The sequence below is a fragment of the Polistes fuscatus genome, unplaced genomic scaffold (assembly GCF_010416935.1).
Source record: "Polistes fuscatus isolate 324 unplaced genomic scaffold, CU_Pfus_HIC Scaffold18, whole genome shotgun sequence".
Lineage (NCBI taxonomy): Eukaryota > Metazoa > Arthropoda > Insecta > Hymenoptera > Vespidae > Polistes > Polistes fuscatus.
Genome location: NW_025113086.1, coordinates 3,942,759 through 3,964,195, shown reverse-complemented (window position 1 = coordinate 3,964,195; position 21,437 = coordinate 3,942,759). Strand labels below are relative to the sequence as shown.

At 37.4% G+C, this 21,437-nt stretch overlaps 5 protein-coding genes and 1 long non-coding RNA gene across 10 annotated transcripts; 4 read left to right on the top strand and 2 right to left on the bottom strand.

Moving 5' to 3' along the window:
- Window positions 1-1,145: 1,145 nt before the first annotated feature.
- LOC122515458 lies at window positions 1,146-2,911 on the top strand. The gene is made up of 5 exons (XM_043632833.1): window positions 1,146-1,279; window positions 1,444-1,572; window positions 1,657-2,062; window positions 2,232-2,410; window positions 2,469-2,911. Exons 2-5 carry the CDS (start codon window positions 1,498-1,500, stop codon window positions 2,538-2,540), a joined length of 732 nt encoding a protein of 243 aa, XP_043488768.1. The 5' UTR covers window positions 1,146-1,279; window positions 1,444-1,497; the 3' UTR covers window positions 2,541-2,911.
- A 624-nt stretch (window positions 2,912-3,535) lies between these two features.
- LOC122515459 (TATA-box-binding protein) lies at window positions 3,536-4,866 on the bottom strand. The gene is made up of 5 exons (XM_043632834.1): window positions 4,590-4,866; window positions 4,400-4,512; window positions 4,080-4,323; window positions 3,799-3,997; window positions 3,536-3,723 (listed from the first exon to the last, which is right to left on the bottom strand). Exons 1-5 carry the CDS (start codon window positions 4,686-4,688, stop codon window positions 3,650-3,652), a joined length of 729 nt encoding a protein of 242 aa, XP_043488769.1. The 5' UTR covers window positions 4,689-4,866; the 3' UTR covers window positions 3,536-3,649.
- Window positions 4,867-4,952: 86 nt separating this feature from the next.
- LOC122515455 (intraflagellar transport protein 52 homolog) lies at window positions 4,953-7,246 on the top strand. Of its 2 annotated transcripts, XM_043632826.1 has the most exons (7): window positions 4,953-5,033; window positions 5,237-5,443; window positions 5,520-5,737; window positions 5,819-5,927; window positions 6,015-6,297; window positions 6,372-6,620; window positions 6,706-7,246. In XM_043632826.1, the coding sequence occupies exons 2-7, from the start codon at window positions 5,304-5,306 to the stop codon at window positions 6,988-6,990; spliced, it is 1,284 nt and encodes a 427-aa protein (XP_043488761.1). In that variant the 5' UTR covers window positions 4,953-5,033; window positions 5,237-5,303; the 3' UTR covers window positions 6,991-7,246. The 2 variants fall into 2 exon arrangements, with proteins under 2 accessions (XP_043488761.1, XP_043488760.1); XM_043632825.1 differs by lacking the exon at window positions 4,953-5,033 and having other exon boundaries at window positions 5,065-5,443.
- Window positions 7,247-7,580: 334 nt separating this feature from the next.
- On the top strand, window positions 7,581-9,323 carry LOC122515457 (nuclear transcription factor Y subunit gamma-like). 3 transcript variants are annotated; one of them, XM_043632830.1, is made up of 5 exons: window positions 7,581-7,867; window positions 8,006-8,138; window positions 8,226-8,693; window positions 8,795-8,968; window positions 9,087-9,323. In XM_043632830.1, the coding sequence occupies exons 1-5, from the start codon at window positions 7,845-7,847 to the stop codon at window positions 9,258-9,260; spliced, it is 972 nt and encodes a 323-aa protein (XP_043488765.1). In that variant the 5' UTR covers window positions 7,581-7,844; the 3' UTR covers window positions 9,261-9,323. The 3 variants fall into 3 exon arrangements, with proteins under 3 accessions (XP_043488765.1, XP_043488767.1, XP_043488766.1); XM_043632832.1 differs by having other exon boundaries at window positions 8,795-9,020; window positions 9,129-9,216; XM_043632831.1 differs by having other exon boundaries at window positions 8,795-9,020; window positions 9,087-9,173.
- Window positions 9,324-9,820: 497 nt separating this feature from the next.
- On the bottom strand, window positions 9,821-13,254 carry LOC122515462. Its single transcript, XR_006303268.1, has 2 exons — window positions 10,900-13,254; window positions 9,821-10,382 (listed from the first exon to the last, which is right to left on the bottom strand). It is a non-coding gene; the product is annotated as an uncharacterized LOC122515462 (long non-coding RNA).
- Window positions 13,255-14,482: 1,228 nt separating this feature from the next.
- Window positions 14,483-20,620, top strand: LOC122515452 (eyes absent homolog 4). 2 transcript variants are annotated; one of them, XM_043632823.1, is made up of 9 exons: window positions 14,483-15,347; window positions 17,848-17,969; window positions 18,186-18,351; window positions 18,601-18,784; window positions 18,860-18,995; window positions 19,091-19,177; window positions 19,344-19,609; window positions 19,748-20,204; window positions 20,279-20,620. In XM_043632823.1, exons 2-9 carry the CDS (start codon window positions 17,858-17,860, stop codon window positions 20,458-20,460), a joined length of 1,590 nt encoding a protein of 529 aa, XP_043488758.1. In that variant the 5' UTR covers window positions 14,483-15,347; window positions 17,848-17,857; the 3' UTR covers window positions 20,461-20,620. The 2 variants fall into 2 exon arrangements, with proteins under 2 accessions (XP_043488758.1, XP_043488757.1); XM_043632822.1 differs by having other exon boundaries at window positions 14,485-15,324.
- The last annotated feature ends 817 nt before the right edge of the window (window positions 20,621-21,437 follow it).

The window sequence follows — 21,437 nt, the reverse complement described above, 5'->3', positions numbered from 1 at the left end:
GACCCTTCATCTAGTGGGATTCCGATAGGGGAGAGAAAGAGGGAGGGGAATTTGAAACTCTTGAAAATGTGAAAGAAAAAGAGGGGGAGGTATGCTTGTACGTAGAAATAAAGAAAACGGAAAGAAGCCAAATAGAGAATCGAGTAAAGGATGGAAGAAGATAGATAAAGGGCTAGTATTTCCGGAATTTTTCGGAATTTTTCGGAGAGAAAACTATATCCATACATACATACATATATTATACTTTATTCGCATAGTCTCTCCGCGCGGATCAATACTTGTGACGCCACGACAGAGCGTAATAACTGCACGCTGGCTGACATCATTAAACGATATATGTATACGTATTTAGATACATATGGATATGTATAATATATATTGCAGATTTATTAGTAACGTATCCCTGGCGTAAGGAGCGATGGCTCTTTATCCTATGCAGCTCAATAAGATTGTAATTAGCTTTAAGCATTGTCAATAATAGTGGCTGAAATTTCGCTCCGAGCTTCGTTCTTTTATCGGCTGGATATACATAAGAGATTCATTTTGCAGGGATTTATTTGATAAAAGGGAAAGAGAAATATCAAAGGACCCTTCCTTCCGTTCTCATTACGGTCGATATATACATACCTAAACGTTCTTTAAACGTCTATTAATCGTTGTCGTCCCTCGTTTATGAGCTTGAAAATGCAATTCTTCTAATTGATTATAATTCCTAGGGTGACTGTTTCGTATACCGATACAAATCAATGATCTACTCTCTCTCTCTCTGTGTGTGTGTGTGTGTGTGTGTAAAATATTATCAAATCTCTCTTCCTCTTTCCCTTGTTCTATATTTTTCCAAGATAACAGATATTAAAAAGTTGTCGATAAAAGAACAAAGCTGGAAATGAGAAAGAGATTTCAATGTCGTTGTAGGCGTCATTTATAGTTCCCTGAAAAATTCCTAACAACGATTCGTTGTTAGCAGCGTGTATAGCAGCATATGCATGTAGATGCATAAGTATATACTCGTTTTAGTTGAATTGGCTTTACGAATGTGGGTTGACTAAAACATGATAACGGAGCGAGCAGTGCGTGGGAGTTAGAAGATTCCCTTTTCGCGATGCTCCCGTAAAATCGAAAGGATCAATACTTTAGTACTGGGCAAGACCACTAAGCGCGCTCTCTTCTTGAGAATGTCGTGAGTGCGGTTGACGTGAAAACTGGCAGCCATCGGGGAAAATATCTCGTCAAGGACCTCTTCGTTTGCTCTGTTCATCTAATTGGACCAACCATCCTGGTAATGAAAAGAATTTCTATCTTCTTTTCTCGCAGACGCGCATAGACAAGTTTAGAAATATTTTTGTATTGTTCGATGAGATATTAAATATGGCGTGTAACCATTAATCAATAAATATCGATTAATCAATGTTTCATTATCATACACCGTTTTCTCCATTACAGTTTCGTTAGAGCTGTATTAGAGTATAATTCCCTGTTCTCTCTCTCTCTCTCGCTATGCCGCACTGTTTTATACTTCTCTCGATAGCGGTTGCTACTCAGGCGTCGCTATATTTACCACCTGAGATTCAGGTAATATTAATCTTGATTATTATATCTTGACTACCGTTAAACGAGTTAATCGATTTCAATTAGTCAATCTATCGATTTTTTTAGGAGGATCGTCTTTGGGATGCGAGTCTCCAAATTTTCTTGGACAGTTTAAACAAATTGAATGGCGTAGTTGATTCCTACGCTGATTACGTAGATAATTCTCGATTGCCTGATGATTTTGATAAGGCCAAAGAGATACCGATAGATCTACCGGCTGATTACGAAGGCGTTGATAGATTTAGTCCTAATCCAAGTACTCGCGATCAAGAATACCTGCAACATAGTACTCTGTGGAGTCATCAGGACGCCAATGATTATTACAGGGGTAATGATAGACACAGGATACAGGCTACTGGTGGAATAAAAGGTGGAATAAAAGGTGGAATGAAAAGTGGAAAAAATGAAAAAACTGAAAATGCATTACCCGCTTATTGCACACCACCGAATCCTTGCCCAATAGGATACACTAGTGAGTGATCCTTTTTTGTTTTCTCATCAAATTTCTTTAAGACGTCCATCCCAATTAAAATAGGCTACCTGAGAAAATAATTAGGTGGCTTGTTTTACACGGTGACGTGATGGCTTTATATGCTGTTTATAAATTAACTTGAAAAAACTATACTTGATCTCGATCACAGGTGAGAACAACTGTCTTACCGAATTTGAGAACACGGCAACGTTTAGTCGCCATTATCAAAGTATACAGGATTGCATGTGCGATACCGAACACATGGCAGATTGTCCATCTAATTCTAACAGGCTTCCTGGTATGCATATTTCCAATTCCGATTTTGATCAGATCGTCGAAGAATTTCGGGTAAGTCCACGAGTGTCCGAGATTCGATGTTCTTGCTTATTCATGATTTTATTTTTAGGAAGAGAATCCTTTCTTCCAAGGAGAAAAATTACCAATAGCTGCAAAGAAAGGTATAAATGTCGTTTACTAAAAACCCAATAACATATGGAAATATTATTTATCGAGTATCTACACTCAAATTGAATAACTCTACGTACTACGCTCGATGGAAAAATATTATATACGTATTAAATAACAAAATTATTATAATATTATACTTATGTTGGAGAGAGAGAAAAAAAAGTTATGTACTTAAGTTACTTATTTGGTCTGCATAGATTATTACAATTTTTTTAAATATATGTGCATTAAAACGACCACACGAAAAAATTCTATTACCAAATCGAACAGTATAGTTCATTGATGTAAAAAATGTGTAAAGTATATATATTGATATATGTAGGATGTTGTATCGGGACGGAGGATTTTACATGTAAAAAGAAGAAACATTTTTTCGTTTCAGACGATTCGTTCTATACATTTTATTATCACATTTATCATGCAGCTTTATTTTAAATTCCATAAAAAGTAACGCTGCAAACTTTCCATTACGATGCTGTTGATAGGATATGAAATAATTGTGCGGAATAATTTATTATACATTCTCGATTCACATATAAACAACCACGAGTCACAAGGAATTACGCCTTACTTAATAATAAATCTATATTTAGAATACATATATGTATAAAAAACATAATTTTATCTTGCAAAGGAATAAATTCGTTCGAGAAATTGTTGATAATTCGACTCGTTGCGAAGATTTCCTTTTTTCTTCGAGATGTAACACGCGAGAAAATTGCAGCTCAGTCCTCGTTAGAAGAAATTGAGTTCTTTTTTCAATCAAATTAAAGCCGGTTTATTTTTTTTTCGACATTTTATTTAATATTTAAACTAATTGCACTACCTTTGAGCTGTTCGTCGATTTGATATTTTTTATTACACTTTATACCGTTCACTTGTTTCTGTCAAGATCGTAAAAAAGGACAATAAGATATATATATACACGCACGCACACAACACACACACACACACACGCGCACACGTGCACACACGCACGCACACACCAAAATATTTAAGTAATACTTTTAATAAATGAAGTTTCGCGTTTATATGTAAGTGTGTTTTGATAAATTATGAAAAAAATATTACTTTACAAAGATACAAAATAATAATTATAATGATTATGATATAGTCTTACTACTTTCTAAAACTTTTTAATATTGGATAAATATTACTTAATGCATCTCGTAATTCGGATCGATCTTTTGCACCTGCAATATAAAGTATGTTGATATTGACAGATAAGTTAATAGAAAGATAATCTTTTAAATCTTACAAAATCTTACCAGTTAATACGATCTTTCCATTGACAAATATAAGTAACACTACCCTTGGCAAAACCATCCTATATATTAAACCAGAATATATTTCTGGTTCATAACTAGAAAACTGACCATGCTTGTGGTTTAAATTTTCTAATTTAATAGGAAATTTAAGATCACACGTAGCAACTATATTTTGTATCTTAAAATTATAAAATTTGACCTACAATGAAAAAGCATAATAAGAATATAATTAAAATATAATTCTATAAAAAAGAAGGTGCTTGTCACCAACATCTTCTTACCGGAAAGCCCAATTTTTGTATAATTCTAGCAAACTTTCTTGCTGCTAAACAAGAATCTTCTTCGCTTCTAGCCCCAGTGCAGACTAATTTTCCAGAACGAAAAATTAAAGCTGTTGTTGTGGGATTACGGATTCTCATAATTAATCCTGTGAATCTTGCTGGATTATATTCTGAATTTCTAGTCCTTGTATTAATGTACATAAGTTTTAGCTCTGTACCTAAGTTAACTGTAGAAACGACATTTCTATAAAATAGAATGAGATTAAATAATCATTTAATAACAATACTTTAACGAATACTCTAGCAAAAAAAAAACATACTGTACACAAGCCTCTGGAATTTCATTAATAGTATTTGGGATATTAGGTACCATTGGATTCATGGTAGTCGATGGATTAACATTTTGTGACGTACTGGGCCGTGGCACGGTAGTCTGTAATCAACTTGATCTCTACAAATCATTCTTTAGATAGAATGAATAGCTCAATAGATTTGTATGTTATAGCCTACCGATAATGGCGGAGCCATACATATATCTTCTGTAACATTTCTCGCAGGAGTATTCAGTAGTTGTTTTAACTCGTTGTCGTATTGCTCGGAAGCAGTCATTTTTCTTTATTGCTAACAAACTAAACACTTTTAATTAAAGGCACTTCTTTGGACACGTGGCTGACCGGTTTATAACTGTTAGATCTGAAGTTATTCTTGAAACTTGCTTCAGGAGTAGTCGATGGATGGCGCTACTTACTTCATCGAGCTTAATAGAAACTAGACCATATTTTAATTGTAGAGAAATTGATGAAATCACGAAGTCTATATACAAGGAGAACGGTCGCAGTGTTATAAATGTGTCCTACGTATATACGCTATGAGAGGAAGATTTCTATTGCCACTAGAGAGCACTAGAAACACTAGAAAGCTCAAGAGAAGCGGCAAATTTAAAAATACATACACGTATGCGTTGTTTGTCATTTGTGATTATCATCAAAAAATTACAAATATCATCTACATATATATATTTCACTCTTTAATGATGTTCTCATTAAAACTATTCATTATAATTAAAACTATGCATCAGGCTTTGATACAAAAATACGTACTAGGCTTTGATGTCAATTTGTTGCCATTGACAACGTGACGTTTCGTTATGGTTACAGAGTTTTTTATGTTATGAGTAAATGAAGAGTATTTACCTCTCTTCGAAAGAAAACAAAAAAAATTACGATGAGTTCAATTTTTGGTGGTGAGAGTGGTGACAATAATGTGAACGTTATCATTTTCGATGCATCAAAGAATGGCAGAAAATTAAACGAGGAATTCAAAGTACTACAAAGGAAATTAAAACCAAAATGGAAATTGATCGAGTAAGTAATATTTATCGATAATTTTTTCCGTACAAACGCGTGTTTCGCTTTCCAATTGTAATGTAATTTCTTGTAGAAACAACGATACCATCACCGAAGAATCACTGGCGAGTGGCAAGGTATTGGTACTTCCAGGGCCGAGAAATAAATTCACAGAAATAGAAATGAACACGATTCGGAATTTCGTCAACGCTGGCGGTAACGTTTTGGTGATGCTAGGTGAAGGTGGCGAAAACAAATCAAACACGAATATTAATTTTTTAATAGAAGAATTCGGAGTAATGGTGAACAATGGTAGAAAATTATATGAGGTCGACGGGCTTTCGTTTTTCATTGTAAATATGTGACAAATTATTAATCATATTAACGTTTCAGATAGTGTGCTACGTATGAGCTATAGTCAAACGTTACATCCGAAAGAGTGTCTCGTTTCTCAAGGCTTGTCGAACAAATCGACGTTTTTGAAGAACCACAACGAATATTCGTAAGACCATATTTAATAAAAAAGAAAAGCAAACGATATTTGTTATATACTGTATATCTATCTATTCTATATGGTCTAATCAATCAGAGATATCAATTTCCTATATCCATACGGTGCAACATTGAACGTGGTGAGACCATCGATGGTCGCTTTGTCAAGCGGCTCGATTGCTATTCCAATGAATAGACCTATATGTGCTTACTATTCTGGTAAAAACGAATCTGGTAAATTGGTCGTTTTGGGCTCGGCTAGAATGTTTACGGATGCCTATATCGAGAAGGAGAAAAATAGTGCCTTGCAAGAAATGATTTTTGATTTTTTCGATTCAAATGATACAACTGAGAAAGATTTTCAACCGGATGATGTCGATGTAAGTCTATGAAAGAATATTATTTAAAAAAACAGGGAAATAGATTTTTAATCTAATTTATACGAATATTTCAGTTTTGGGAATACAATTTCGTACCGGATATAACACAACAAGCAGATAATCCAAAAGTTTGTACGCAAGATCTCGACAATATCGACATTCCGCGAGAATATATGAAATTGTTTAAGCATCACTTTTACTCGATTAATTTGAACATGGTACCGGCTGCTATAAAGGCATACGAAACTTTGGGAATAAAACACAAACCATTGAGCTTAATACCACCTAATTTTGAGGCACCTCTGCCACCCACCCAAGCATCGGTAAGAATTTTACGAAGATATTAATATGAAATTTGCGAATTCGTTGAAAATAATTATTCTCATCGAATATGGTATTTCTTCCGAGGTCTTTCCACCGAGCTTTCAAGAATTACCACCACCAGCATTAGAATTATTTGACTTGGATGAAGCATTTAGCTCTGACTTATTAAAATTATCTCAATTAACAAATAAATATATGTCGACGAAGGATTTATCAAATGACGTTGAATTAGATCATTATATTAGAGAATTTGGAAGTATATTAAGGATAAGTAATTCCGATACACATACGGCCAATGAAGTATTGAATCATGTTTTCCAAAAAATTTGTAGCTATAAAACTATGCAAGATAGAAATGAATATTCTTGAACAAAATACAAATAAAAAAGCAAAAATTTGTTGCATGTAATATAGAAGGATTTTCTTGATAGATACCGCACCCATACTTAGATTTTTAAATACTATATTTAGATACATACATAAGTATATCGATTAACAATCGAGATAATGAAGGTATTCGATACTGCCGGCCTTCGACTAATGCATATGTATATGTGTATCATTCAGGCAACCCATTGTGTTATGCAATTTTGTTCTAAACAAATGAAAGATTGGCTGGACCCTAGCTATGCGTTCAAAACTTCATATTATTTGTTATCCTGTTTATTTTATAAATAGTGTACAAATTGTGTTACGAAGTGAAAGAAAAGATAATTTACATGATGCTTAAAAAATCACAACATATGCATACAACTATTCATAGGTACATTATGTACATATTATGTATATATGTAGAGATAATTTTGAAGAGAAGTACTTTGGCGCCTGTCGGTGTTGCAGTACCTGATGCCAAGAAATGTGAAGAAAGATGGCAGCACCATACGCATTATAAACATTGCATCTGTTGTGCATTTTCCTTGATAAGTGATAAAAAACATTGTTGTCTGTTTTAGATTTTAATGTAATGAGTTACTTAACGTTGGTAACGCGTCCTAGATATTTTAGCCTTAAGCGCAATAGGAAGAGGTCGATTCTCAACCCAGAGAGTCCTAGCAGCATCAGTTGAAAAAATAGGTCGTTACGCAGAAAGACAGTTGAAAGATAGTTCACATTAAGCATCTTGTGGCCAATCTTTCCGTAGAATAATTGCATTATATATATATATACATATATATATATATATATTTGATTAATTCCACAAACGTGTATATAGTGAAACCAGAATGTCAGTGTTCTTCGTAAATACGTAAGTATATATATATATATATACGTGTGCGTATATATTGTGAGGTTATATTTAAATGATGCGATTCATGGATTCCTATAATAAAAAATCTATAAGATTTTAATCATATTATTATACTGTTTTTTACATATTTTGTAGTAATCAAGATAGCGAAGTTGAAGGAGATTCCAATGGTGATTTGCAAATTGCATCGCCAGGCAGCTCCGAAGCCCAACAAAATTTAATACAATTTTGGCCAAAAGTTGCAGAAGAAATAGGAAAGATTAGAACGGTAAGAAAACTTGTTTTAGTTGAATGATTAAATGCACCTAGTAGAATTTCTAATTGTAAGTTTTGATATAATCCATTTGATTCTCAGATAGATCAAAAGACACAATCTCTACCACTGGCGAGGATAAAAAAAATAATGAAATTGGACGGTGATGTTAAAATGATAAGTGCGGAAGCTCCAATGCTTTTTTCTAAAGCAGCAGAAATCTTTATTCACGAGCTAACTCTTAGAGCGTGGGTACACACGGAAGATAATAAAAGACGCACACTTCAGAGAAATGATATAGCAATGGCAATAACTAAATATGATCAGTTTGATTTTCTTATCGATATTGTTCCTAGAGACGAACTTAAACAAAGCAAAGCGCAAACAGAAAGCACAGTTCGCACATCTATGAACTCGGATCAAGTACATTACTACTTTCAATTGGCGCAGCAGCAAGCTTCGGCAAATCAAAATGTACAAAATAATGGTACGGCAATGCAGCCTATACAAATTGTACAACCCTCTACGGGGCAAATACAAACAATAAACATCGGTAGTCCAGTTGAACAGGTAATCTCTTTTGTGTTTATTAGATGGTACAACGTAGCGAACGTAGCAAAATTATTGTTATATAAAAATATATCTATCCTTCATTTGAATAATTTTCTCAGGAAACATCTAACACGAATACGACTCAAACCGTTACTGTGCAGAGTCCGCAACAGTCTTCGGGTCAACAAATAATCCAATTACAACAGACGCAACAAACTCCAACTTCTCAGACTGGAGGAATTCAAATAGTACAACAAATTGTAACTCCCACTGGAGAAATTCAACAAATACCTGTAACTATACTATAAAAGAAGATAAGCTCTTATTATACCAGAGATCTTAAATGTAACTTTATTGATTTTCTATATTTTGATTATTTTTTTCAATTCACATATTCGAAATGTTTTACAGATCCAATTGACTCCCCAACAACTTCAAATGATACGCATGCAGGTTCAGGGAGGTAGTAATCAACCTATCATAATTCAAACTGCTCCCATTCAAACTCAACCTCAGCTTATACAAGTCGCGCAGGGTGCACAAGCACCAGTTTTCTTACAAACCAGTGCTGCTGACAACGAGTAACACAGTAACGTATAATAGTTTTAAGTAAAATATTATTTGTTTGCATTAAAATTTGGAGATATTTACGTTACTTTCGGAGCAAACGACTGTTGTTTCAAAAATGATATCTGCGCTACTTACCTATTATTATCGCGTTTTCTTATCCGCTGTGTAATAATATGGAAGATAAAGAAGCGAAAAATATCTTAAAAATCTCATCCGCGAAAGGAGACAAACTTTCCTATAATTAATTAATTATTATTAATTAAGATGAAAAATTCGTTCGTTACGTCAGAAATTCCGATGCTTCGTGTATACCCATTTCTACCGTAGCGTGTCAAATGACTCATTTTTAAAAAGTCATATGTCGTTTAATGATGTATGTATAGGAAAAAATATTTGTCTATTTTTTTTCATGCAATAAGAATTTTTGACTCACAAAATAGCACTGTAACTTGTAAGAAATTCTGCCAGAAAGTTAAAAAGAGTTACGAAGGGGTTCGTCGTTAATATTAAAATTTAGTGTTAATAGTAGGTGAGCTGTTATGCGAGTGAAAATCATTACGACCAACAACAGGGTACTCATTGAAAAAAAGTATTATTATAACAAAGAATTAATTATAACTAAAGGGGGTACCGCTAACAGGTTAAATGATTAATATAAAATTGTATGATAAAAAATAAAATCTTTTGTAAATTATTCGTAACATTTCAGAGAGAGATCCTTTTATCGTTTTTACCCTGATGTCTCGTCAAACCTGGTCGTAGGTGTGTCCATCGACCCAGGTGGAAAGAATTAAAAAAGCTTATCTATTAAGTGATTCGAATCGTTCGTAATTTCTTATTGGGTATTTTTTCAAGGACGATCGAATATTGCGAGCGCGTTATAAGATGTCTCTCGAAGGGGGGTTGTCACTGAAGTGAAATGAGGTGAATTGAAGCAAGGTAAGGTGAAGAATAAAGATAAGCAGCGAACGCAAGATGTAATCTGATTCGTGCGTCGCGTTTCTTGGCCGCTGGCTGCCTCGCATGGTTGAGCTTAGGACTGGCTGGTGCAACTTGTATTATGTTTCACGTTACTGTGGTTCTTGTCTGGTAAATCTTGAGACTTCTTGCTGCCTTTGACGATCTCGTAATATCGCGCTGCGATCAAATAATAATCTATACAAATTTATAAATACGGTTAACTTGGGTACTACGTACGTAGGAAATTATTGGTGAGGAAAAGTTTGGAGTTTTCGTAATATCGCGGAGAGAGGGAAAATCCGAAAAATATGGCAAGTTCGTTCGATGGGGAGGAAATGGTGGAGAAAGAGGAGGAGAAAGAGGAGGTAAATGATGGTTTGCGTTTACTATTGTAGGCGTTGACCCTCCAAACTAGCGGAAAAGAAAAAAGCAGAAGGGAAGAGAATAAAAGAAAAAAAAAAGAAGCTTCTATTAGCACGGAACAAAGATGTACTCCACACATTTAGTGACGTTGGCCGAGCATAGTCCTCGGTGGTCGTCAAGGATACGAACCAAATGCGCACGCAACGTTGCGATCTCTTCTCTCTTCTCTTCTTCAAAAAGAAAGAGGATAGAGCGAGGAAAAGAAGGAGGAGAAGAGGGTTGAGAAGGATCTTGGAGGCGTCTGGAATACGCGCCGTGACGAGGCTCTTACATTAGAGCACCAACAAGAGATATATATTCCAACCAGGCCACAATCCTACGCCACTGCCTGGATACTCGGATTTCACGACATGTTTACAAAGATCCTAGAGATAAGTTGAGAATGGCCGCCGTACAGCCCCATGCCTCCTACAGCATGGGTGTAAGGTGACAGCTGCCTGCGCCTGCGTTATGCTTGCACACAGGGTGTCCGAAAATTAGCCGTCCGGCCCGTGGACCCTCGTAAATCACGAGTAGTTCGCGCCACATGATTGACCCGTTAGAGTAACGCCTTCTAACTTTCGCCAAATTGAAATTTCCATAACTTTTTCTTCCTTCCCCTTCCTTCCCCTTCCTTCCCCTTTCTATTATTCGAATATTATTACAATCGTTTGATCCAAGTGTAAAGACACTTGACTCGATTCGAGACATCGACGATAGTTTTCTACGAAACTAAGCGAAGAGTTAAAAAACTGGTTTGGCGATTAACAGGCCGCGATAACCGACGCAATCATTTTAATCCGCTCCCTCGAGGAACGAGAACGTCGTGAAAAAAACGTTTATACATTTCTACGCGATAGCGATCAATGAATTTTGCCGATTTTTCTTTCATCTATTCGCATACGTACATACGTTATATGTATTTGTTTCTTAAGAAGTCGGGACACCCCGTATAACGTGGCGAACGCGCGCGTTCGTGTTCGTCTACTACTCTCGTCGATGTTCTCCAAAATGTTCTTGTGTGAGAAAGTGTTCCCCAATCCGCTCTCTCCCACACAAGAATATAAGAGAGAGAAAAAGATATGTCGTTTACTTAGTTTGTTCTCTACGAGCTCACCTTCCTAAGAGCTTCATGCATCTGCATGTAAAAACATTTTTCCTGCCTACACGTAGATACTTTTGCAATCAAATACATATACATATATATTTGTATACGATGCCAGCGAGAAACGTGACGCGAAGAAATTGGACATTTTTCTTTCTTTACTTTTTATCCTCCCTATACGATGAAATCACTGATAATACGAATACTCGATACGTACGTAAGTCGGTATATAAATACAATTCCCACATTATGTAATATTATAAATGTTATGCGCCAGATTATCGATTCGATCATTCGTCGTATATTTGACGTACCAAGGAGGAAGACGACTCGGGCGATGGTTCATGCATTCGCCTATTTTAAGTTTACACATCGTGGTCGTCCGCGTACTTTACGATATATATATATATATATAAAAGGGTTGGATCGTGAGCTTTCTTTTATTAATTTGTAGTAATTTGGACGAAACTACGAGTTACTTTTGATTCGGAGGAACTTTCGACTCGCGGGGGCTCGAACACTGTTTTAGGACGGGCGTGAAACGTGTATCTATCGAAACATGTGCTTAGAATTTTTCTTTCCTTTTGAGAATTTATGGATTATCGTTGTTAGAATAAAAATCTTGGCAAAATTTGGTATATCGTGTATTCCAGTTTTACTTACGAGTCGAAAACACGCGCACGCTTGCGCGTACAAACAAACGAACAAACAAACAAACGGACAAATTTGCACGTGCTTTCGTACGAGTTAGACGAGTTAGACAACGGCGCGGACACGGGTCGATAATACGAAAATTTCTGACGCGCCTTTAGGAGAGAGGGAGAGAGAGAGAGAGAGCGAACACGTGCTGCCCTTTTGCACGACAAATAGGAATTATCCGAGGGACAAGAAAACGAGCCGCTTTCGTTGGGGGTTGCTTCATAGCGAATACTCGACAAAGGGAATTAGTATGTTCGCATAATGACGGATAAGTGGCAGTCGGAAGAATCATCCACTGACTAATCTCTTCCTTCGTTTTACTCGAAAAATATAATCGTTGAAATGATACGGTAACGAGAAGTGATTCAGAAATTGCAGATATTATAAATGCATTCTTGTAGATATTCCTAAACCGTCGTCGAGTCGTGCTGCTGTAAGAGCACGTCATAACGCATAACGGAACAAAGTTAGGTGCTGAACTATATGCATTGCAAATTAGGAGTATGTTAGCGCACGTCGTCCTTGGAAACTTTATGTACAGTTTTCAGGGAAATTTGAGAATCCGTCTAACGGAGAACGCAGCAATCCACGACGATGGGGGCGATGTAAGTGATGGAAGCGCTGAAACAAAGTTCCTACCCCTATTTCGCTTCCTCTTCATTAGCATAATCAAAAGACGCAGGTACAAGTTACTTATCTTTTCGAGAAGTTTTATTTTCAAATAGCTCGATATAACGGAGGAACGATAAGATGATGATAAATGCAATTATCGCCAAAAAATCTCCAATTCCATATGTTAAATATTTATCATTATCTTTCTCATAGGGCGAGATAACTAAACAATTATTATTATAACTCGATATTTCATTATCAGATCGCATTGCGAGAGAAAAAAAGGCCGAGAGTTTATTTAAACGTTAGGACGAGCGAAAGAAGCTAACGTATCTCGACTCAAAGGTTCGCTTATCGTATACCGTGATCGATAGTAAAAGAGAAGAGAAGAAAAGAAAAAAGAAAAGAGTCTTCTTTCTCTTTTTCCCTCGCACTTCCGAGAAATCGAACGTTATGACGCACCGACGGCGGACCACCTCCCATCAAGAGGAACGTGTCCTTTTACGAACTTTGACCTCTCGTCTATGGACGAAGACAAAAAATAATATTTAATCGTGTCCAGCAAAAGATCCGAGTTCATTGATTATCCTTTGTGCTCGTCGATAGATTTACAATAAAATTTCGATAGATCGCAAAGTAATACCGAGAGATCCTTGTTAAAAATACATTAAGAACATGCAGGTGTGCATACGCATAATGTATGCGGATGAAAATTGTAGGATTGTAGGACGAAAATTCACGCGAGATTCGCATATACATACTATACTTGGCATATCCTGTTGTCGCTCATCGGTTAATGAGCTTCACTCTCTCGGCTTAAGGTCAAGAACCCGTTCTCGTTCTCTCTTTTGTCTTTGAGTTTTGAATAAGGTTACGCGATCAAATGAGAAATAGAAAGTAAAGGATTGCCTTGAGGAAACGATCGAAATGCATCGAATTCCACCAATCGCGATGCGGCGTCTTGTTATCAAGATCGTTTCAGGATCGTCTCCTTTAATTACTTCTTCCGTTCCCTCTTTTTCCTTCTCTCTTCTCTCTCCTGGTGGCTGGCACCTCTACAATTCCCCCTACCTTCCCGAAAAAACCTGTCTTTACGAGACACGACAATGTGACGATCCAAACGACGAATCATCGAATCTCGCCAGAGAACGAGGATGCTTCTCTACTTTTGGTTCATTCCAATTCTATTAGAAGTTTGCGAATAAAACGACGAATTAATACGAACAAAATAGATTTATTTACAATGCAAACTAGTCATTCGGTTAAAACACAGCATCCGTACAGGGACATTGGAAACACGTTAAACGTTTGACTCGAATCGAAATCGAATCGTCGAATAAATCCAAACAACATTTGAACAATTATTATTTTCGACGAGACAATTAAAAAGCTCGGAGAAGTAATATTTATAAATAATATCGAAGACATTTTTTCGTCTGTGTGTAAAGTTGCATTCGAAGGACCGAATAACAGCGAGAGAAATTCACTAAACCGAATGAGAAAGAGATGGGGTAGTAGGAGAGGGGGTAGTAGGGAGATGGAGGGAGGCGGACGACCACGTGACCATCGGGCGGGGGTGGCCAGGCGACATTTCGCATGCTCAGAACACGCCAGGCTGCGGCGTATCGCACATTGAGGGACGCAAACAGAGGGAAAAAAGGTTCAAGGAGATTTTCAAAAGAGACAAAATACAGGAACAACGGAAGAAGAAGAGCACACTGAGTGAGCTGCTTAGCAGGAGTTCTGCTCGACGTTTTTTCGAAAATCCGTTAAAATTCCTTTAAAATCATATTAAACGGAAGAGAGAGAGAGAGAGAGAGGGAGAGAGAGGGGGAAAGAGAGAAAGAGAAATAAACTGTTGGGGAAGAAAGAAAGTGGCTACGTTGGTGTACAGCGCGTGTGTCAGATCTGTTTTTTTCATTTGAAAAGAAAAGAATCGCAAAATAGGGTGGAAAGATTGAACCCCCCGCCGTCTTCCCCTTTTGTTATTCGAGAAGTGCTCGTTTCTTTTTATAATTGATACTTCCTTCGAATTTGTTGATCGGTCGAAGACTGAAAAGAACAAAGAATACAAGAAAGTTTTTTCGAAGAAACGTGTTTGGTTCGTCGTTTTGGACGTTAAGTCCTTTGTGAGCGAGATGCTACTATGGATGTGGAAAGTGCGAGAAAAGTGAGATAAAGAGAGAAACGAAGCAAATAGATTAAGATTAGGGCGAGGGAGACGATAAAGGGAAAGAAAAGAAGAAACAAACAAAAACAAACAAACATACGTATAGCAACGGAAGAAGGTATATCGTGAAAGTACGTAATCAAATTTTTGCCAGGTACGTTACTCATTAGTTATTTTCATTTTTAAGTAAATACGTTATTATTAATGTTAGAAAGATATTCAAATTTTTCTTTGTTCTTTTCTCACAATGTCAAAATCACACGTGGCCCGCGAACTTTGAAAAACATTCTTTATATAGATACGTGCAAGTCGGACGATAAATTTTATAACCAATTGCAATATTTGGATTGTTCACATTGCACTGCTATTTTGTATTCAGTATACGCGGAACATGCATAAATGTTAACGCGTACAAGCTAACAGCTGTTGAAAACCGTCATTATCAATTGAGCATGCGTAACATATGCATCTAATTCGGCTCGTTACCAGTAATGTATTTTAATTGGTCTTACGCGTTCGCAGTATCAAAGAACGCAAGCGTTTACTAAAAGTTCTTTCGCGCTAAAGATAATCCGCCCCCCCAATCCTAGATTCAAATTTAAAGGAAAACGTAGTATTTCAAGAGTATTTAATCGATTACATTCTTTATGGGATATCAATTGAAAATGTTGTTTTTTCTTGTTTTTTTTTTTTTTTCCAAATAAACGAAACTGGCTTTGCAATTATCAATATTTTTAAACGATAATACAAGGTTTCTTAGAGTTGTATATATGTTTACATTTAAAAAAAGAAATAAATTCTCATGGCCTTGTTTGATAGAGCCGTGAGAAAAGAAAAAAGAGAAAAGATTTTTGAGAATCGAGGAGCACGCATTCGTAGGCACGTCGAGTCGTATCCATCGAAAAGCAAACATCTTAAAAGCGGTTGGTCTCTCGAATTTCTTCTCTCTATCCCTTGAACGCTCGTAAGGGGTCTGCCAAAGGACCCGTACCAAAGCCCTGGGTCCTTTTGGACGAGAATCCTTTGTCTTGCCCGGCTGCAACTATTCTATTTTTCTTTCTCTCTCTCTCTCTCTTTCCCTTTATTTTTCTTTTTTCCCTTCTTTCGAGCGCATAAACGAAGAATGAACTAGAAGGAACGAGCGTGCGTGTCATGACCGAAAGAAGGAAGCTGCGAGTCGCACGCGTTTTCAGGTTTTCTTTTTAAAAGAGGAAGGAAGGAAGGATCGTACGTAAGTACACGCGCGAATGCGTAATACAGAATCATTTTTTACGTGAAATTAAATTAGATAAGTATCTTGATTAAAATATAACTTTGATAATGCGCTAAGTATACGTAATATCTATCTAGAATGTATATGTGTATACGCGTACACGCTCGCGTCTTCGGTTATTGTGTAGTAGTATGTGCGGACTAAGCAGCTTCTTCCGACGACGAACACTTTGCTGGTAAAGTCTGTCTATGTAAGCGTGGACATACCGGTAGATAGTTCGTTTAGATAAACGGAATTCTTCCGTTCATCTCGTTTCTCTTGCTTATCGTTCCCGGTGAAACTTGCAACGCGACTGGCAAATCTTTCGGCTGAATCAGCGCCTAATTATTCTTTTCTTTGCATAGCTTTCCTTTGTCCCGTTCCCTGTAGATCTAAGAGAAATATTAGGGACGATTAGATATGATTCCGTTGCTTCTCGTGATCGCACTCGATAGAGTTAAGAGGGCCCCCTTACGCAAGAGTCTCTTTCAGCGATGGAGTTGGCGATGGGAGGTGGTCGGAGGAGGTGGTCGGAGGTGGTCGAAGGTAGTAGACTCACGCACAAGGGCGGAGCACGCTGAGAAAAAGAGAGAAAGATAGTGTGACTTGGCAACATAAAGAATACGTAATGCAAAACGACGCGAAAAGAGATTTCATTGGCCGACTCCAAAGGTGTTCCTCGTGCACGCCTACCACCACCAATCCATGCTTCACTCCACCTCCTCTTATTCGACACGCAATTGGCAGGGCTTGATGACGCGTTCTCCGTACCAACTAACTCCGACATCATCCTTCCTATATTCCACGATCCTCTTGGAGATCTCCTCGAGAGACCCGAAAGACCTCCTCGACCACTTACAATTACTATTTTTATTCTAATAAAATCGAGAGGCATAGATACAGAGAGAGAGAGAGAGAGAGAGAGAGGTGTACGCGAGCTGTATTCACAGGTTTCACGTGTAACCCTTCAAAGTTTAATACGAAAAAAATCATGTTAATGCTATCCTGGATGAAATTTCACCTCACCGTATTATCTTTCATTTTACATAGCAATAGGAAAAACATAAATGCGATTAAAAATTTGGATTTTATTATTTAATATCGGAATAAGAGTACGGAAGTTAATTATTGGGCTGAAATTCCAGCTGCGATACCTTTTCAAGATTAACAAAATCATTTATTTATTTATCACATTTTTTATCCATTAATTAGATGAAAAAAGCTCGAAGTAGAATAAAGGATCGACACCGTGAATACCGGCGAGAGTCGTGGTGTTGCGCTTATATATCATAGATTTTCAAGCTTCATAGGGGGTTTATTCTCTTACCTTTGCCCGCAATTATACTCAAGTATTTAGAAAAAATTTGGAAGAAAATGCTTGAAATCAATTGATGTGTTTTAGGTAGAGTGATATGTTAACCGAAGACAATGACCCGACAAAACCAGCAGGCGTTTTAGACAATGCTGGCAGCGTGTCTTCCTCGACAGAGGCCTCGGTACAGCACCCCCGCAATGCAAACAATGGTGGGCAATATTTCTTCTTCATTGGCGTAGAACTCGGCAAAAGATACATAGACAAAACATAGAATTGTCCAATTACTTTTCGTTTTGTTCAATGTTACGCGGTAGTAGTAGTAGTAGTAGTTTCTCGGCTTGATTGTTGGATGACCGGTCTAACGAATTTTCATTGAATCGAAAAATGATCGGCGATGTGTTATATTTTTTTGTTCGTACGAACAGAAACCGAAGTTAAAAACGAAGTTCAGGATTGTCCAGAGAACGAAAGTGTGCCGGGTAGCGAATTATACATCGACGAGAATGCCGAGGAAAAGGAGCAGGAGTATCCGGATTCCATGGAGAAGACTGACTACGGTACTCTCTATGGCGCCAATCAATACTATAACAGGTATACGATTGATTATCGTTGATGGAATAGCAAGCTTTTAGATAGTTACGTTGTATCTTGAAAATCCACGCTGTGCACGATTTCGCTTAGTTTTCTCTCGGTACATTAAGAATTGGACATTGCGTAGAATATGTTTTACATTTCGTGGTCAAAGTTGACTTTAATCGGTGGTAGAAAATTGTTCGATCGATAACACGGAATAAATAAAATTGTTCTTATTATTATTCGCGTTAACGAATTCGATTTTAGCATATACAATTCGCCTACTTATGGATCGACGACGGCCACCAAGAACACGTCGAGCTTGCAAAGCTCTTATCTGACTTCTTACACAACGCCGAGCACGATGACGCAGTATTCGTCGTATGCCGGTTACAATAGCGGCACCACGACGTTTCCTAACGTAGGACAAAATATATCCTCGGCTTCTCAGGTGAAAAATATAAGAAGGAAAATAAAATAATTCAATTATATGGCAAGTAAGTAATCTATCTACTTTCCTTTCTAGAAGCTGGACTACACCGCTTATGGTAGCAGTTTGTACGGAAACGACAGGGTACCTCTCCAATATTCCGGATATTATCCGATGCCTGGTTATCACACGAGTCATGCGTCTTTCAACATAGGAAATCTTAACTTTGCTGGTAAAACTGGCTCTCTCTCTGTTCGTAAATTTTCAAATAGATTTGCAGCGTCTTATTACTCATAACGTTTTATCTTTTCAATGTAAACGAAAAAGATTCGACGAAGACAGCACTGACGTTGGACACGAGTGCTCACGATGCGAGTGACCCGACCGCACGAGACCCGACCACAAACGTCGAAGGTAATACGAGTCATTTCGGATCGATCGTGTCGCGTCGTGAGCGTGCTTTATCGCTGCTATTTTCGATCAAAGTTTTTATTAACAACTTAGATATTACAACAACAACAACAAAAAGAAAGAAAAACTTTGGAAAACGGAGTGACGAGAAATTCATTAATTTCCATAGGAACAACAGCGAAGCCCTGCAGACGCGGCAGGCGACAGAGCGGAAGCGGAAACAGTATCGGTTCCGCGGACACGACGGAAGCCGGCCCCGATCGTATATTCATTTGGGATCTCGACGAAACCATAGTCGTGTTTCATTCGCTTCTCACTGGTCAATTTGCTACGAAGCACCGAAAAGATCCTACCCTGCTCGCCCAGGTAGCTTACAGGATGGAGGAAATGATATTTAATTTGGCCGACACGCACTTTTTCTTCAACGACGTTGAGGTCAGTCGAGAGGTCTCCGATTTTTGTTCTCTCCCTCACCGTCTCCCTCTCCGTCTCCCTCTCCCAACCCTTCTCCCAAGCCCTCTCCCTACCGACCTCGAATAGTATGTCTTGCTTGACAATATTTATTGTTATCAGGATTGCGATCAAGTACACATAGACGACGTATCGTCCGACGACAACGGACAAGACCTATCCTCGTATAATTTCGCAACGGACGGCTTTCAATGTGCTTCAGCGAACAACGGCATATGCCTGGCCTCCGGGGTACGCGGGGGAGTCGATTGGATGAGAAAGCTCGCCTTCCGTTATCGCAAGATAAAGGAGATCTATTGTAATTACCGCAACAACGTTGGCGGCCTTCTCGGAACGGCGAAACGCGAACAATGGGTCCAGCTGCGTTCAGAGATCGAACTTCTCACCGATAATTGGCTCACGTCTGCCGTCAAGTGTCTTAGTTTGATCAACAAGAGAAGCCATTGCATCAACATTCTCGTAACCACCACCCAACTCGTTCCCGCCCTCTCCAAGGTCCTCCTATTCGGTATCGGAGGAATATTTCCTATCGAGAATATTTATTCCGCATCTAAAATAGGTTGGTACGCGAATATTTCATTGTCACTCCTTTCATTAACTCTCTCTCTCTTTCTCTCTCTCTCTCTCTTTCAGGGAAAGAGAGTTGTTTCGGAAGAGTGGTGGCTCGTTTCGGTCGCAGATGCACCTACGTCGTCATAGGGGATGATTCCGACGAGGAGACGGCAGCGAGAGCGCACAATTTTCCTTTTTGGCGAATAAACAGTCATTCGGATACTCAGGCGCTTTACAATGCTTTGGAAATGGGATTCCTTTAACGTGTTTCCCTGATCTATAAGCAATGGCAAATTAGATAGAAGACGAAAAGAGAGAGGGAAACTTCCTTCGAAGACGAGTCTTTACGAAATTAACGATAAGGACGAAACGCGACAAACAAATGGGTCCATGGTCCAAAAGTGATATAATAAACAAGTGAAAGTATAAAGAGCAGAGATAATCGAGAAGATAACACGCTACATACATAGGCAGGGAGTATTTTTTAAGTATCCGCGATATACATTTACATTTTAAATTAACAATTATTTCATTACCATAAGCATTATGTGTCATTTGGAATTTCAAAGAAAATAACGCAAGCGCGTCTTGTTTTATTTACGAGATACGATGGAAAAATGGATACGTACGATTAACATCCTGTAAAACAGATAGTCGATCGATCAAGATCTTTGACGTTTTTTTTTTCTTCCCTATTAATTAATTACGCGATAAGCAATTATCTTTTCTGTGTACTTAAAAACGTACGATATACGTATATAGTAATATCAGTTTCTTTCTTTCCTCTTCTATTTTTCTTTATTTTCTTTTGTCCTTGCCTGGTTTGTCGACACTTGCGAAAAGCAAATCTAACGGCTTATTTGTTTCTTCTTTATTTTTTCATTTACAATCGCTAATAACGAGTTTTAATGATCTCGAAGTTACATTATAGTATTAAAAGAATATATCTTTTTCCTATATTACATATTATACCTAACTTGATACCCGAATAAATACGTGAATTTTATTTTTTGTATGGAAAATAGTTTTTGACAATGTGATCGACGTGAAAAAGCAAGAAATTAGAAAATGATTGAAGATGAATAATTATTAAGAAAACAACAAATTAATGAATATATATATATATATGTACACTATAGCGAAGAGAGGAGGAGAGAGAGAGAGAGCGAGCGAGCGAGCGAGCGAGAAACAAGTGCAAGTGTGATCACAATTAATTAGATAATTCTAGTAAAGTATAAGA